At 44.3% G+C, this 17,887-nt stretch overlaps 1 protein-coding gene across 1 annotated transcript in view; it reads left to right on the forward strand.

Annotated features, from left to right (window-relative positions):
• Positions 1 to 17,881, forward strand: part of LOC126402557 (zinc finger protein PLAGL2-like) — a 40,754-nt gene extending 22,873 nt beyond the window's left edge. Inside the window, exon 2 of the mRNA XM_050064677.1 lies at positions 12,205 to 17,881. Coding sequence (XP_049920634.1) covers positions 12,641 to 13,945 — 1,305 coding nt within the window. The 5' untranslated portion in view covers positions 12,205 to 12,640 and the 3' untranslated portion in view covers positions 13,946 to 17,881. The remainder of the gene's footprint in view (positions 1 to 12,204) is intronic.
• Positions 17,882 to 17,887: the final 6 nt, after the last annotated feature.

A 17,887-nucleotide genomic window follows, 5' to 3' on the forward strand; every position in this document is an offset into this window, starting at 1 on the left:
TTACTCTGATTGAAACTGGACTTTTGAATGCATGTAAACAGCTTAGTCTGACTGAAATTGGACTGTCCGTAGCTCGATTAACCCACCTAGATAATGCGATTTAAAATCTAACTATTGCTATACGAAACGCGGATTTGTTTAAAAGAGTTTCGTAACAGCTGAAGGAGGCCGGTTTCATCACGACGGCAGAACAGATCTGTGTCTGGTGGAAGCACGTTAAACAAAGCTACCAAAACGCCAAGAAAAAGAATCTATCAAGTGGACTCAATCGTGTTGTGTGTCCCTTTTCTGACATGCTGGAGGAGCTGCTCGGAAACAGGCCCTTGTCCCAAGCTACAGATCACGGTTTGGACATTGGATTTAATTCACGTGAGTTTCTATCACAATACATTAGTTAAGGCATTAGGGTAAGAGAGACTACGTTACCCTAAAGCTAATTAATATACTATACTATCTACATGCAGCTAGAGAAAATCTAATTATTGGCTTAGTCCGACTGAAACCGGACTTTTGAATGCATGTGAACAGCTTAGTCTGACTGAAATTGGACTGTCTGTAGCTCAACCAACCCCCCTAGATAATGCAATTGAAAATCGAACTATTGCTGCACGAAACGCGGATTTGTTTAAAAAAGTTTCGGAACAGCTGAAGGAGGCCAGTTTCATCAGGACGGCAGAACAGATCCATGTCCGGTGGAAGCACGTTAAACAAAGCTATCAAAACGGCAAGAAAAAGAATCTAACAAGTGGACACAATCGTGTTGTGTGTCCTTTTTCCAACATGCCGGAGAAGCTGCTCGGAAACAGGCCTTTGTCCCAATCTACAGACCACGGTTTGGACATTGGATTTAATTCAGGTGAGTTTCTATCACAATACGTTAGTTAAGGTGTTAGGGTAAGACTAATCTCTCAAGACAGATTCTGCAATCTACATTGTAGAATCTGTCGGCAGCCCTGTGTGAAAGACGACTAGAGAGGGGGGGAGGGCGGGGCTTTGAGTCTGAACGATGCTGCGCTTTAGCCAATCACAATGGAGGGGGCGCGGCCCGAGACGTGCAGGTGTCCCCAGGAAATGTGTACCTACAGAAACAGCAAGCTCCGCATCCATAGCGCGTCCATAGCGACCACTCCAGTAATGCCGTCTCGTCAATGTGAAAAAAAATATTTTTTCCAGCGGATGTCTGAGTTACAACATGATTGAGCTAACTGGAGTAGTTTCATGTCGTATCCAACAACGGGAGGCTTTTAACAGATGACGTCCTGATGTTAGCTTTGCTAACTGTCCCTGTCAGCTACAGCCACTGATGCTTTCTAGACATCGTGATTTCCCAAAACTGAATAAATACCACACATAGCAACACAGAACTGCTTTGCTAGCTCAATCATGCTGTAACTAAGATATTCGCTGGAAAAAATATTTTATTCACGGACCGTTTATTGAGTTATTACCTTATTTTTATACAGTCTATGGTTATAGACAACGCTAACGGCTAACGTTAACAGCTAACAGATAGCCCAGCTAATCTACGATAACCATATTAATTACGTGCACACAGAAATAGTAACGTTTGTTCAGTCATTGTGTTTATAGACTTAACAAACATCAGATTAGTCTACACGGTGATATAGTGACGTGAAAAATGTCATATATAGCTAAACTCTGCTGGTTTTCTACCCGAAGTATTTGTAAACAACACGGCGATTCCCTGGGGGCACCGCCGGAAGTGAAGGGCGTGAGGCCCCTTCACTTCCGGTTAGTCGAAAAACTCCGGGCTGTGCCTCCAGAGGTAAAGGAAGAAAATTATTATTATTACTATTTTTTTTTTTTACCGATGGATTTCCAGATTGGGGTAAGACAGACTAGATGGAGGAGCAATTACCACCGAATTCAGAGGATGAGGACTCTTTCTTTTACCGCTTCTGATAGGGAATGGAGCAGTCATAGTACACCACTAGTAAGTAGCAGGGGCAGTACTCCATAGCTGGAAAGGCCCATCAGCACTCCTCGGGTCGATTTGTGTGGTAAGTTATGCAATACTCTGGCTACATTAAGCATATCCTAGTTTTTTTAACGTACTCTTCCAAATATCAAAATTTCAAGAAAACATACACAAACATTCACCATTCAACTTATTTGTCTCTTATCAGTTTACCAGCTCGTCCTATGTATTTATTCTAATTTGTTTTTTCTCTAAATGACTTCTGTAGGGACAAGATCACAACAATCTGGGAGGAGGTGGCGTAACATGGCCAATTTTGACCTGGTCTTCCAGAGGATGGAGGAGATAAACAACTCCTGGAAGCAGCAGCCGCAGAAGAGCGAGGAGAGGGAGGAACGGCTGGCCAACAGCATTGTCCAGAGCAATGCCACCATGGTCTCTGCTTTATTGGAGGGCATCGGGAGCCTGAGGCCAGCCGTCGCCCCACAAGCCACAACACCCTCAAACCTGTTCCAGGCGCTGTACCCAGGCATGGACTCTGGCTATGTGTCTGGTTGCAACGAGCACGCTGTATACCGCAGACTGTAGCCTGCCACTATGCCTACTGATATGACCACCTTGTTTATTGCAGGCTCTAGCCTGCCAAGACATTTAACTTATTCCTCTTTCTACTCAAATATTTTTGTTTACAATGTTGTAAAAAAAAATGTGTGCCTTAAATAAAAGAAACAACACTAAAATGTCATGACGACTCTTTATTAGATTCATCATTCAGATTCATCATTAATTCATTTACAAGCGGAAGAGGTGGGAATACAGCTAGAATGTGTTGGTAATGCATACTAAAACTGGTCTACGCAGAGGAAAGTTGGTAGTCAGGTACTCAGTCAGTGCCAATCTGATCCTCTGACCACAGGGATTCTCGTGGGTGGTGTAGGCACAGGCACCTGGCTGGGGTAGGTTGCACTCAACAGGGGTTAAATTTCTTGGGCACACACCGGATTTCCGGCGTGGCGAAGTTTCTGTCCAGCACGGGCAGAAGTGCTCTGCAGTGCGGCCATTTCACTCGCATTTGCCCCTAAAAATATATATATGTGCGAACCGGGAAAATGATTTAGGCACACAGTGTGCGAGTAAACACAACCTACTGTTTACCATAATCGGCATCGGACGTTTTTTCATCGATAACCGATCAAATAAATGTATTTTGAAACTCGCTCCTTTGGCTCTGATACAGCCGTCTCTCTCCCTGCCTGCAGTCCCCACTGGATTGGGCTTTGTAACAATGTCCCGCCTACAGCCCCCTCTGATTGGTTACACACAAGTGATAGCCAATCAACACTGACGCCTGTGCATGCTTTCACATCATGTCACATTGAGACACAGAGCACAGACGGAGAGGGAGAGGCTCCGGTAAGCCAGCGGGAATTTTGAAGGTAAGGTAACAGAAACCAGACAGAAACGAAAGTTGCAATAAAAATCCTCTATGCTGAAGTTTTAAAGTCACCACCACAACATTATATGACCCATTTCAATGATGACATGCTTGCCCAGAGGCGAAATTTCGACATAACTGCCTGTTTAATTCACATCAAGCGCGATACAATTTTGCAAACAGCCGAAATGATTTAGCTTCTAAAAATAAATAGCACCAAGGCAAAAAAGAGATGTAGGAGCTATAAGTCATAAAGTCTGGTAACCACTGAAAGTTTAATCTTTATTTATAAACTCATGCTATAAAGTAACTACTATACTATAATCTTTTTGTTTGTTTTGATAATAAACACGTTCCTTTGCAACACATACATTTCTATTTCTTCATTTTGTGACCGCAACACCAAGCCCCCCGCTCCGGAAAAGATTTCAGATTTCAGGCACAAAATCTTCCGTGCTCCACATTTCACTCCTGACTCAAGATTAGCAGCAGCTTCTGTCTAGGTGGGATTGACGCTTTCCTTCTCAGCCTTGCAGAAATTGTGCAGTGCACAACAGGTGGCAATTACGTGAGGGGTAAATGTGTAGTGAAAGTCACTCCGCTTGAGCAACACCCTCCAGTGTGAATTTAGTCTCCCGAAGGTGATTTCTACCGTGGTCCTTGCAGAACTAAGGCACACATTAAATGATTCCTGCTCAGGAGTGATGCGTGGAGAGAATATGTGTACGCTTTGATGAGCCAGTCCAAGAGTGGGTAGGCTGGATCACCTAATAGAATAGGAAAAGAAAGACTAATGATACCACCATTCCTGTAAATATGTAATTTACCCCAGTGATATGGTGCAGAAACAAATAAATCTACAATAAATACCTAACAGGAAGAGGTTGATTGGAGTTCCATTGATCTCTCTCGGTTCTTTTGGTAGCTGATGAGCCTGGCTGAGCAATGCCGACTGTCTTAGGACATTTGCATCATGGGCACATCCTGGCATCACAGTTTATGTTCCAAAACCTAAAAGAGATCAGATCACCACAGTAAGTAAACATTCATGATGTACAGACTATAAAGCGGGGCTATTCCATTTAGTATTACTTCAATAATAATAAACGTATTAATTATCAAAATCATAAAAAACAAACAATAAAATACTGGTCAGTATGAGTTGTTTTATATATTTCCATATAATCTAACACTAAAGACGGATGTGTGCACTTTCAAAATATTGCGGCTAATCTCACTTAAATAAAAAAATATATTTTGCTAGAACTCACCGATACATGCCGGCCACAATGGCTTGGAGCGCATACGATGGCCATCCCTTTCTGTTAACAAAGTCCCTGTACCCATCACTGGGTGGCAAAACAGGGATATGGGTCCCATCGATGCAGCCGTGAATTTGTGGAATATGGAACTTCTGTTCAAACCGACGTGCTATTGAGACTGCGTCCTCTGTCGTGGGCACCTTGATAAGGTTTTGAATGACTGAGGACACCATTCCCTTGCAAAATATATTAACTAGCTTCTTCACAGTCGACTTACACACCAAAGTGGTTTGCCACAACCCTGTACTCTGCACAACTGGCCAGTTTGTACAGGACAATGGTGGCCCTCATTTGCAGTGGTACGGGCGCCCGAACGGTCACGTCCTGGGGTTTCAAAACATCTTCCATCATCCGACATAATTTCTTGAACGATCTGCAGGTTCCGCATTTGTAATATGATTACCACGTAAAGCATGTATGAAACACAACACAGAGCCACAAAAACAGCCATCTCTGCCATCTTCAGTCGTCGTTAGCTTCCTCTTCGTGTTAACCGGAACTAGGTCAATACGCACTATATAAACAAGGACACCGCCGCCTATGGAGGCGGAGTCAGATGTACTTGGTCAGAAATTTGATTTTCTCTTCTGCATTTGTGCATTTGTTCCCTTTGACACTGCAGACAAGAGGAGTAGTCCGATTTGACTGATGAAGGGGCTATGAGCTTAGCTCAGCTACTGCGTGCATGTAAACGTACTGAGTGATGGCCAAGGATTTGGGTTGCATTCTTAGGTAACAGAGCTTTTTTTAACAAGGTGTTAAAAAGGTTAGTGGTCCCCGGCAGCAGCCAGCTTCGCTGGTGCAGGTGCAGCCCTCCGATCTTCCCCCAGGTAGCCCCAGTGAGTAAACAGCTTCATTTTGAGCCACAAAACTCCTGTAGTACTGTTAACCATGTTAATACCACCAGGGTTGCCAACGCTCACGCAAGATTTAAAAACTTTCTGGGGGGAGAACCCCCCGAATCCCCCTTGAAATCTTTCCGTTTGTCACAACAGGACATATGACTGGATTTTTTAAGCAGATGACTATACTACCATAGATTGATGAGATCGACCTTGATCTGCGCCGTAAAACAAATGTACGTCTATGGACATATGTGGGACTTAGGCCTATAGATATGAATTTGTAAACGTACACTCATTTCTTTTGTTGTTTACATATTAACTCTTTTAAGGCAAAAAAAAACCCCAAAACGTGCCGCTGTGTCCACGTATGTTCATGACCATGCACGCACCAGCAGATATTACATCACAAGCTAAAATCTCACTCCAGCCCTCTGACCAAAGTTGGCAACCCTGGTACCACTAGCCTCTCTGACACTGCTAACAGCAGTAACAAAGCTAACAGTAGTACCTAAAGGTGGTCTGTGGCTCAAAATTGAGCTGCTTATTCACCCGGGCAACCTGTGGGTAGACTAGGAGAGTGGGCCCCATGTTTCCGCAGGGCCGCTGTTAGCTTCTGTAAGCTTCCGTGAGACTGGAGTGTTGCGCAGTGCAGTAAACTGAATAGTAGGAAAAGTTACCCCTCGACTGACAAGCATAACCAGCCAAAAACAGGCTGAATCACATCAACAGAGAGGGAGCAGGACAGAGGACGGAGGACAGGATTAGGGCCGCACGATATTGGAAAAAACTGACATTGCGATTTTTTAAACTTTTTTTTTTTGCAATATATATTGCGATATTAAAAAATGCAACTATTTTCACCAGATGAATTGAATAGCTCTATTTGGAAAGAATTAGGTTGACTCACCATGACATCAATGTATTCATATAATACCCTTCTATAAATCCAGGCTAAGGTCAATGATCTAACATGTCATACTCTCAATTAAGGGGGTTCATCTGTGAATGAAGAGATTGTTGGTATATAAAAGCGATCCAGGAGGCCATGTCTCTGTACTCCGGATTAAAACAGAGCATTAGGGTTATCATCTTTTTTATATCCGAAATAGTTCCATATTTCGGACGTTGACCTTTTTTTTGGGACTAAATTCTCCTTTACCGTTTCTCCCTCTTGCATGTCGCTCATTTTCAGTGTGTGACTGCAGCGTGTGCATGAGAGGGGTAGGGGCTGCTGAGTGCTCAGAGAGGGAGAGAGAGAGAGAGGCGAGCGGAGCAAGGAGCTTTCTTCAGAGCTGCTTTTCTGAAGCATAACAAAAGTTTACATGTTCTTAAAAAAAAGAGAAAACATCACGTCTTGCGATGTGACTGTCGCACATGCGCACATCGCAATGGCGATGTTCAAACGAACGATCAAACTGACAATTGTGCAGCCCTAGACAGGAGGACTGATAAATACTACACTCAGTATTGTCATGTCAGGAATATCATTTATATAGTGACTTGGCTGTTGTAAAAATAATTGTTGCTGCTCTATTATTGTTATTCAATATTCCTGCTCTGAATTAATTCTAATTTTATTTTCTAAAAACAATAGAATTGAAAGAACTTAATTAATTCCGGAAGGGAAATTCAGCTCTCCAGCAGCTCATAATAAAATAAAATAAAATACGTTAAAATAAGTGCACAAATAGACATTAAATTAAGATAAAATTGTCTATTACACAGTCCAGTCAGTTGTGGCTAATGTGATGTAGTAAGTGTGTGTCTGACTGGATTCAGAAGGTGTTAAACAGTCTTACTGCTGTGGGGACAAAGGATCTCCTGAAATGCTTTGTTCTGCAACGCAGTGAGATGAGCCGACTGCTGCAGCTGCTCCTCTGTCGCTCCAGGAGGCTGTGGAGAGGGTGTCTGCTATTGTTCATTATAGCTTCCTGTTTGTTCAGTGTGGCCCTGCCGAGCACTGAGCCAGCTTTTTTAACCAGCTTGTCCACTTGGTGTTTTTGTCTGTCAAGCTGCCTCCCGAGCACACTGCAGTGTAGAAAAGTGCACTGGCCACCACTGTGTGATAGAACATGGTCAACATCTCCATTTCAGTGTTGCAGGAAGAACAGACGGCTCTGCCCCTTCCTGTGGAGAGCGTCAGTATTAGAGGACCAATTTAGCTTGCCACAAGGTCCCTGACTCTCACTCCTGATCGCTCCTGATACAAGCCACAATAGCTGTATCGTCAGAGTATTTTTGTATGTGGCAGGATCAGAGTATTTTTGTATGTGGCAGGACTCTGAGTTGTACTTAAAGTCTGCTGTGTAGAGTGTGAACGGGAACGGTGCTAAAACAGTCCCCTGTGGAGCACCAGTGCTGCTTCTGACCATCTCAGAGACACAGTTTCCAAGCCTGACATACTGAGGCTGCTCTGTCAAGTAGTCAGTTATCCAGGAGGTCAGGAAGCGATCTACTCCCATCTAGGGCTGCAACTAACGATTATTTTCATTGTCGACTAATCTGTCGATTATTTCTTCGATTAGTCGACAAATCATTTTATTTAGAGATGTACCGATACCACATTTTCCTTCCCGATACCGATTCCGATCCCTGAACCTTAGGTATCTGCCGATAGAGTACCGATCCGATACCAGCGCGTAAAAAAAAAAAAAAAGGATGGGATATAAATTGTTGTATGTCTCAACTCCTAAAACTCTATGTAAAATATTAAGAAATAAATACGTAATAGTAGAATGAATGCCATAAAACTTTTAAAACTTTTAAAATTTTTATTATCCAGTGTTGACACAGATCAAGACACAGCTTAAAGTGCAGCCACACAATTTGGTAAAAAGACATTTTATAGGCTACAGTAGAATGCTTTTTAAACTCTGCTCCGTTTCATTTGCCTGTAGCGTGTGTATGCGTAATGACATGAGGCATTACGTGGTATCGGATTGTTCATAGGCTGTACTCGCTGATACCCGATACCGCATTTTAGGCAGCATCGGAGGCATTTCTGATTTCCGTCTAGGTCCAATGCAGCATGTAAAGAACCGCATCTTCCACTCCCATGTGCTCTTGATAGGCAAACTGGAGGGGGTCCACAGCATCAGTGACAGCTGACTTCAGGAAATGGAGGACCAGGCGCTCCAGGGTCTTAATAATGTGTGATGTTAAGGCCACCAGTCGGTAGTCTTTTAACTTGGCTGGGCGTCCCACTTTTGGCACCAATACAAGACAAGATGTTTTCCACTGCACCGGGACTTTGCCTGTTTGAAGACTCCTGTTAAAGAGCCATTGAGGTGACACTGTGGAAGGAGGGATGGATGCAGGGGTAGGGTGAACACTGCCCCCTCCATCAAACCTGTTAAAGAACAGGTTGAAGTTGTTGGCTTTGTCCACATCACCATCCATAACCTGGCTTTTCTTCTTTGAATAGCCTGTAAAGTTCTTCATTCCCTTCCACACCTCTCTGATGTTGTTCTGCTGCAGCTTACTCTCATCTTTCTTTTGTAGTCCACCTTTGCCTGTCTCAGTCTCCCCTTCAGCTCATGCTGAACCTCCCTGAGCCTCTCCTTGTCCCCTTTCTTGAACGCCAGCTTTTTCTGGTTCAGGAGCTGGTTGATATTATTGTTAACCCAGGGTTTATTCTTGGGGAAGCTGCGTACAGTCTTTACTGGCATCAGTGTCCTTACAGGGGGACTGGGACAAGTTAATATATTCTGTTAGAATATCCACCCTCCTGTCCATGTCCATGTTGTTGTCCTGTGGCTCTATTAGTACAGTCTTGTCTGTATATTCAAAACAGTCCCTGAGAGACTCACTGGTCTCCGAGGTCCACCTCCTGACTGAGGGGGTGGTAACAGGTAACTTTAATACACAGGGTTTGTATGTAGGCTGGAGAGAGATCAGATTATGATCCTATATGCCAAGAGGTGGTGGGGCAGAGGCACTGTAGGCGCCCTTGGCATTTTCATAAAACAAATCCAGTGTCTTATTCTTCCTGGTGGGACAGTCCACATACTGAACAAACCCAGTCACATGGGAGGAGAGAGTAGTGTTGTTAAATACTAGGATGCTGCATCTGAATCCTAGCAACAGTTTCATGGATGGCGTCACATGCCACTGCCGTCGCTGCCCATGGTGGAATGTAAGGCTGTCTTTACACTACCATGTCTTGATGCCCAATTCCAATTTGATGCCTATATATTTTTCCTGACTGCTGTTTACGTGTTCTATTCACCTTATTTTTCACGATAACACGGAGGCAAAACAGAACGCAGCCAGCTTCCGTTTTTTTTGTGCGACACTTCCGGTCCAGCACTCTTGACCACTGTGTAAATGTCCCACGGTATTTGCTACCGTGACATTACTGCGTGCATTGAAATGTTTACATTGCTGAAAGCAATTTTAAGGACTAACTTTAAATATTTGAAGTTAATCGTTAAAGAATAAATCACTGGTGCACTGGTGCTGCTCCACATAATTTAAAAGGTAGCTTACACAGAGCGGTGGAAATGTCCGTGCAGCTGCAGACGGGTGCAGCTGGATGATTGATGCATACATGCTGATTCAGGTGCTATCAGAGCCGATCCGCGCATCACTATGGCTTAATAATCAACTCAGTCAATAAAAACAGCCCGTCCTGTGTTAGGAGTGTATGTCGCTTACAGAAAGAAAGAAAGAAAAAAAAAGATAGAAAAGCAGCGTACACCTCACATATTTATTTCACAGTTGCGCACACATTTGGCTGGCATGCAGAAGCACTGTTTGTGTATCTGTGTGTCGAGGGTGTGAGCTGCAGCTTCAGCTGCTCAGGTAGAGAGGCTGTGTAGCCTTGTGTGTTTTTTCGCTGATTCGGTTCTGCAGGTTCTCTGCTGGTACACTGGAGACGGGGATCAAGCAGTTTGTCTCACTCGGGATAGATTGTGCTTTTCTTCATAGTTTTTGATTGACGTGCGATTTATTCGGCTTTCCTTCCTTTCCCTCGCTCATGAGCACGTCATCAAAATGTGCTGTCGTCGCATTATTCATGGCGTACGATGTGGATTGCCAGGAAATATCCGATCTGTCTGTTTAGATTACAGACCTGTTGGCAGATATCTGATTCATATCCGATATATTTCCACATATGAAGGAGGCCTGAATCTGATCTGACAATATTCGATATCATGCGTTTTTTTCCTGTTTACACGTTCATGTTACAGATCCGATCTGTGCCACTTGAGAGGAAAAAATCGGAATTGGGTCACTTGAACCATGTAATGTAAAGTAGGCCTAAACAATAATGGCGACAATGTGTGAAAACTCCCGTTGCACATAATATGGTCTAAGACCAACTGCCAACAGTTCAATATCCTGACAGCAGATCTTGTCCTTCATTGTGATATGTCCAGGATGACACCATTTATTGTTCACAAGCAGGATCATTCCCCCACCTCTGTTTTTTGCTGCTCGCCTTCGCATCCCTGTCCGCTCGCACAGTAGATTTACACAGGTGTCAGGCACGTTGTCATTCAGCCACGTCTCCGTGAAGCACATAAGACTGAACTCCCTGTTGAGTCATCGGCTCCTTACCAATGCCAGCAGCTCATCACACTTGTTGGATAGTGAGTTTACATTACCCATAAGGACCAATGGCAGGAAAGGCTTGTATCTCCACCTCCTAGCTTTTAGCTTTGCTCCTGCTCTGCAGCCTCGAAACGGCGGGTGTTTAACTCTGTAAGTGGATCCTCTCAGAGCCAGAAGATCGTCCCTTGTGTACACAACTTTACTCATCACAATGGAAAGGTTAAAATCATTAAAAAAGAAAAAAAAAATAGTCAGACATGACTTAAAAACAGGAGCCACTCAGACTTGATGGAGCACCAGTGTGACTTGCACATATTATTAGTATATGGACAGGAGAGCTGTTAGTTTGTTTACAGCTCACAATGAATAAATTATCATGTTTAAGGGTGAGCAGCAACAATTAAGCTTTGTGCTGAGTGCCAACAGCAACTGATGACTGGAAGCTTGAAGCTCACAGCAAAAACATCAACACTTCTATGAAGTAAAACTGTTGTTCATTTAATTTTTTTGTTTTGTTTCTGTAGTATAGAGTACACATGGGGAGATTTAAAAAATTCCATGATAGATATTGTGTATCATGATATAGCCTAAAAATATTGCGATATTATAAGCCCTATCGCCCAGCCATAATGTGTACCCCTCTGGACTTGGTTATATTTAATTAATAACACTGGAACTGTCTACATCATGTCATAGTAATTTGAATGTAATTATTTTGTCTGGTGGTGTGTTTGTGTTGTGTTTGTGTGTATGTAAGCGTGGCCAGAACTTCAATTTGAAAAAAATATAAGCATCCTGACCATTCCCCATCTTACTACTGTCAAGCCAAGGTCTTGAGCAGTTTTACCATGCGCATGTTTTTCAATGGACAGTAGACTTTTTTTCTACAAAAAAAACTGCAATGAAAAGGTTGTGATAAGTGGCCTGTGTTAAAAAAGCACTAAAAAAGAAAGAAAGAAAGAAAGAAAAGCAAATAGCACAGCCAAAAGATAAACAGAAAATTCGCATCTATTTTCTATACTACATGAACGTGTGGAGTAAAAGTCAAAAGGTATAATTTGCATAAGGTATGATTTGCATAAAGTGACATTTTTTTCTGTTTTGTAGGTCTGTGAAGATGTCAAGCTGCCTCTGTGATTCAGCTGCTGTGACTGTGGTGTTTGGGGCTACTGAATACTAAAATAGCCTGAGCCAACACAAGAGCTCTTCTCAGGAAACACACAGACCTAGTCAAAGCTCCTCATCACCGCAGCCCTGTTGGGGTTGCTATGGCAGCTGCTGTCACAGAAACCAAGTGCTGGATGCAGGCTTGCCCCAGTAAGGCAGGACAGACCACTAGTCATTACCACAAGAGACCATCAAACAGTCAACAAACAGCACTTAGCAATAATTCTAGCACTCTACGTTAACAAAACAACCAGAGGTCTGTAGGCTGATGGTCAGCTCTCTGGAGGATCCTCATGAGTCTTGTCTGTGCCTGCTCAGGCTCTTGGCTGGAGTCCCTGTGCAGCAACAGAGCCAGTACCGTTCCTTCTGTTAGACCATGTTTCACCAGCAGGACCATCTGAAGAGCCAGCTGCAGGAGAGCCACTCAGCCAGCAGGCAGCTCTTCCACTGCCAGGAGTGTGGGAAGCAGTACAACACCCAGCTGGGTTATAGACGCCACCTGGTGGCAGCCCATAGTGCTGCAGCAGGCCTGCCCTGTGCAGAGGGGGTGCCCTCCCTGCTGGAGCACCTTGGCAGCCATATTGACAGGCCATCAGAGCAACCATCGGAGGGCAACACAAATGCTACTGTGCCAGTGAGAGAGAGGAAATACTCATGTGAGCGATGTGACCGCCGTTTTTACACACGTAAGGATGTACGGCGTCATGCTGTGGTGCACACTGGGCGCCGTGACTTCCTGTGCCCGCGCTGTGCACAGCGCTTTGGCCGTAGAGACCATCTGACTCGCCATTTAAAGAAGAGCCATGCTCAGGAGTCAGGGTTGATGCCATCCTGTACACCCAGTACTCCTGTGGCTACACCGACCCCTGCCACCCAGTGCCCTGTGAAGGAGGAGCCTAGCCCTGTGCCCTCTGATATGGGCTCTATCTCCAAGGAACCAATGGAGACTTTCTCCAGGGGCATGTACAATTCTTACGCCATGGCCAGTCCTGTCCCTGGGATGGGCCATCCTCATGGCCTCATGCAGGGCTCGTTGTCCTCAAGTGTAGGTGTGGCTCGCCACATGCCCCCCCAATCTTCTCATTCTCACCACCACCATCTGCAGCCCCCGACGGGTCCGCAGCAGCAGCAGCCTTACAGCAGTATGGCAAGGTACCAGCACGGATCTACCTCATATCCTCGCACCGACGTGGACAGTTTTCTGCTGGACCTGCAGAGTGCCCCCCCACCTCACCTAAGTGCAGTGAGCTCCTCTACCTCTACTTCTGCCTCCCCTCAGAGGGAGGTGCTGGGTGAAGGCGTAGGTGTTGGTGGTGACCCCCATCTGCTGTCCAGGAGCCCTGCTGTCTCCTCAACTGAGCTGTCCTGCACCACTAACATGGACCTCGGGCCTCTGCTGGGCTTTTTGCCCTTTAGTCTGCCACCCTACAGCCCCCACATGGGGATGGGAGGGTTAGTGATGAGCTATCCACCTGCTACCACCACCACTTCTCCTCCATCCTCTTCCACTGAGCTGTCCTCTCAAGCTCCAGGGCCTTTCACCTTTTTCCAGCCTCCACAGGCTCATGTACACCAGGGCCCTGGTGCCCATAACCACAGCCAGCTACCTCAGGCATACAGCAGTCCTGCTATGAGCACTTCAAGCTCCCTACCTCACTACTACCAGGCCTTTCAGCAGTAAGCAGCTCTGTCCCTACAAATGTTGCCTTGACATGTGGTCATGCTTTTTCATGAAAAGGGTAAAATATGAGATTAGCATCCTAATTGTAAAACAAATGTGAGACTTTAGCCTGTCAGTGCTAATGATGCTAATCTTAGTTTCTTTTTGTAAAACACAACAGATCACCTCATCAGTATTACCTCATTATTTAAAAAGGAAGCTTGAACGTTTGAGCAAATGTATATGGTCTCACTACAACCAAAGTAGAGTACTACTTCTGTTTGTCAGACCTGTTACCAACAGTGGATGCACTTATCACACTTGACACAGGTGCTGCACAATGCTGAGAGTCATCCAGTTTAATGTTATCATGGAAGATGCTACTGTGTTAGGGAATGTTCCTTATTGAGGCTGACTTGTGATTTTATCATTTTGGAATATTAGAGCATAAACAGCCTTACAGAGTGAGAAAGGTTGTTCTAAGATGTCCTTGCTTTTAGTTGGTAAATATGTGCACAAAAAGGTTGAGAATGCAAACACCACTGTCTGTGTATATATGTGGTTAACTCACTAAAATATGCAGTAAAGAGCTTCCCATTCAGTCACCAGTCATCAAGCATTACACCTACTGATGCGTCCAAATACATGAGAAGAGGAGAAATGACCATTAATGTAATAACCAAGTTTTATCACCAACCATTATTTCAAGTGTTGTAAATGAAGCTGTTTCTGTGGAATTTAGAATTAAATCTTGTTAGAATTTGGCCTCTCTTTATCTAAGTGCAGTCAGTAAGAGCTAGTGAACAATTACTGTAAAGCTAGACTGCATGTGCTATCATTTATTAACTAAACAACTAAAAATCAGAAATGTCACACAGTGTTACTGGAATTGCAAAAGCATTTGAGTAATGCCAGAGTCTACAATTCTAACGTCATATATTGAAGAAATTGTAACAGAGCAGCTTTTTAGGCCAGAATTTCGCATTGGGAGCCCGAGGATGTCATTCAGCATCATGACACAAACCCTTATGCTAAATAGCTACTTGTTTGGCAATACTACATAGCGTCATTCAATTGAAATGTACTTCATTTCATTTCATTTTCAAGATTGCAGGCCATTCAAGGACAACTTCGGTATTTTTCAACCTGGGCCCTATTTCCCCATGTGTATGTGTGCGTATGATTCATGGGTACTACTCGTTCTAAAATTGGTTCAGTATTGAGGGAGGCGGATGCAACCGGAGCCGCGAAACAAGCTTAAACGGTAATGGGGGCAAATACGTCCCGTATAAGTTTGCGCATTAAAAGTGCTTTTTTCGCCACTGACCGGTTCAGATCGTCAGTGCTATGAGTGGAGTCAGCTGTCAGTCAGTGTTGGAGCAGAGAGGGGGAGGGCTGCCCCGCTGGGTACTGTAAGTACCCATGAATCATACGCACACATACACATGGGGAAATAGGGCCCAGGTTGAAAAATACCGAAGTTGTCCTTTAAAGGTTGAAGTGATGCCAAATGCCCCCCCCCCCCCCAAGCTCCTTACACCTCTCTGTCTGAGCGGGGCATCCAAGAGCAGTGCAGCAGCTGTTTGACGTACTTATCTTAAATCGCTTGAATTTAAATGGTTAAAGAGAGAACTTTTAAATGAAGATTTGCAGTCATTGATGTCAGGGTTGCTGCCTGTCCCATAAAACTCATAAAAGCACGTGATGGATACTAATCCTGATAGCCATTACTAAGAACCCCATTCAGGGGTTCTTAGTAACTCAGGGGGTGTGAAGTAACAGTTTTATGACCTGCTGAGTGTCTGAATGTTCAAGTTTAATGAGATGGCCAATCCAAAATACAACACTTACTGTGCGTTCACACCAAACGTGATGGACACGATGAACGCCACAAGTTTCCATTCAAAATCAATGTAAATGACGCGATGACACACGATGTCACTTCGGGCGACGCGTTTCAGGCGATAAGAGCGATGCGATGAAGCGATGACGCGTCCATTGCCTCATCGCGTGTGTCGCTTGAAGTTGAAAAATTTGAACTTTTCAAGCGACATTGCGTGACGCTGTGCCGCGAAATCCAATCAGCGTTCATTTTCATAAAGAAATTATAAGCAACTAACCGGAGACAGATGGGATGGAGCGCCTGTAGTTGGTGTCCAGGCGGGAGATCCTCGCACCGATACAGGCCAACAGGTCCTCAAACTGGGCCAGCGTCAACCTGAAGTACCACTGGAAACGACCGTCATCCAGACGCAGCTCTTGCAGGAGGTGATGATATTCACCCAGCTGTGTGCGTTTCTGGAGGATATTGTGAACCCAGACACGGCGGCGTTTGGGTCTCCAATCCAAATCAGATGTCCACAACAGATAAAGAGCAGCTACGGTAGTTAACTCAGCCATGGTTGACGAGAAAATAGCGGGAGGTGAAGAGAATTGCGGGAGGAGGGTTGCGTCATCGCGATTGAAGCGATGAAGCGATGATCAAAAAGGAGACATTTGTGATCAAGCGATGCGATACTCGCGTTACGGGCGATGGCATCGCGTCCATTGCGTTTGGTGTGAATGCACAGTTAGTATAATAGTCCTGGATCAGGGCTAGTTAAATATGTGAAATAAAAATGCGTGGTTGTGGCATGTGTAGTTGAGTTTTGAGAGGAGTTTCGACAACAGATAAAAGGCTTCCATGTCTTGGGAAACAATCTGTGGAACTTATCCTTAATGGGAAATTTTCAATCTGCTCTGTGTCATCAGTGTGTGCACATGCATTGAACATAGCATTAGTACAGGCAGGACACGATCTCAAGCTCAGCTCACATCCCAGCCACATCAGCTGATCTCAAGCATCCCAATCAACTGATGGATCAGCTGATTAATGGAAGGGAGTCAGCTGATACACAGTCTTTCTCTATGCAATCGATTGGCAAATCTCATTCAGGGCGCCCTATTTAAACTGCTTTGACCTCACAATACTGAGTGAAGTTTAGAAAGAATGAAGAACACAGACATCAGTCAGTGTTAGTCCTCCTGTCCTCTCTGCTCCTCCCTCTGCTGCTGAGGAGAATCACTGCCTGCACGTTAAGTCACGGCTGGTAAATTTTAAGATAAATGGTTGTTTCAGCTTGCTAGTAACAATTTGCTTTTAGCTGGTAAGTGCTCTGTGCTTATTTATAACATATTAGCAGCGGTGGATGAGAGACTGCGGACAGAGCAGATTGAAATATCACTTTTCTACATGTTGTGAAAGTGAACAGGTGTATTAGTAAAGTATTGACTTTTTCCGCGTGGAGGTTTTATTGTTCTCACAGTAACAAGCGCAGCTGTTGTCCACTCAAGTTATCTTTGCTTCTCTGTCCCCACTGCAGTATCTCTTCTCGGTATTTGTGTGTTTGTGTGTGCGTAAAAGTGCCACAGCAACCCTGACGCACAGACAGCAGGAGAAGAGGCTGCTGTAGCATGATAATAAATTATACCAAAACATTAAAACGGTAAGCTAACAGTTGCGGATAAAAGAGATTGGAACTTACAGTCTTTTCAGTACTGCCACCAATGCCTTGAGCTCCACACCAGTCCTGTGGCTGAGGTCTGCTGGGTGATGCATTTTGCATCACAACGTGCCATTGATGATGCTGGGGAACGCTGGGCACTGGTGGTACAGGGGTAAGCCAAATACCATTCATCTGCACTCACTATTATGACACAGAGCTGGTTCAAAATCTGCACATTTTACATTGAAGTTTGTTCTGGGTTTTCAAACTGCATCACTGGATATGAGTAGGTTGTAACTGTGACCTGCTTGTGAATTTCTGATTTTATTCTTGAATAGAATGCAGCATTAATTTCACAAAGACCTTAAAGAGCACTTGTACCTATTTCCTAGCTTTTATAATGTCACTGTTGGTATAGACACACATTCCTCCACTCCACAAGGCAGTGGTGTTGGATGTCAAGAGTACCCCCCCCCCC

Source organism: Epinephelus moara, chromosome 16 (assembly GCF_006386435.1).
Source record: "Epinephelus moara isolate mb chromosome 16, YSFRI_EMoa_1.0, whole genome shotgun sequence".
NCBI lineage: Eukaryota > Metazoa > Chordata > Actinopteri > Perciformes > Serranidae > Epinephelus > Epinephelus moara.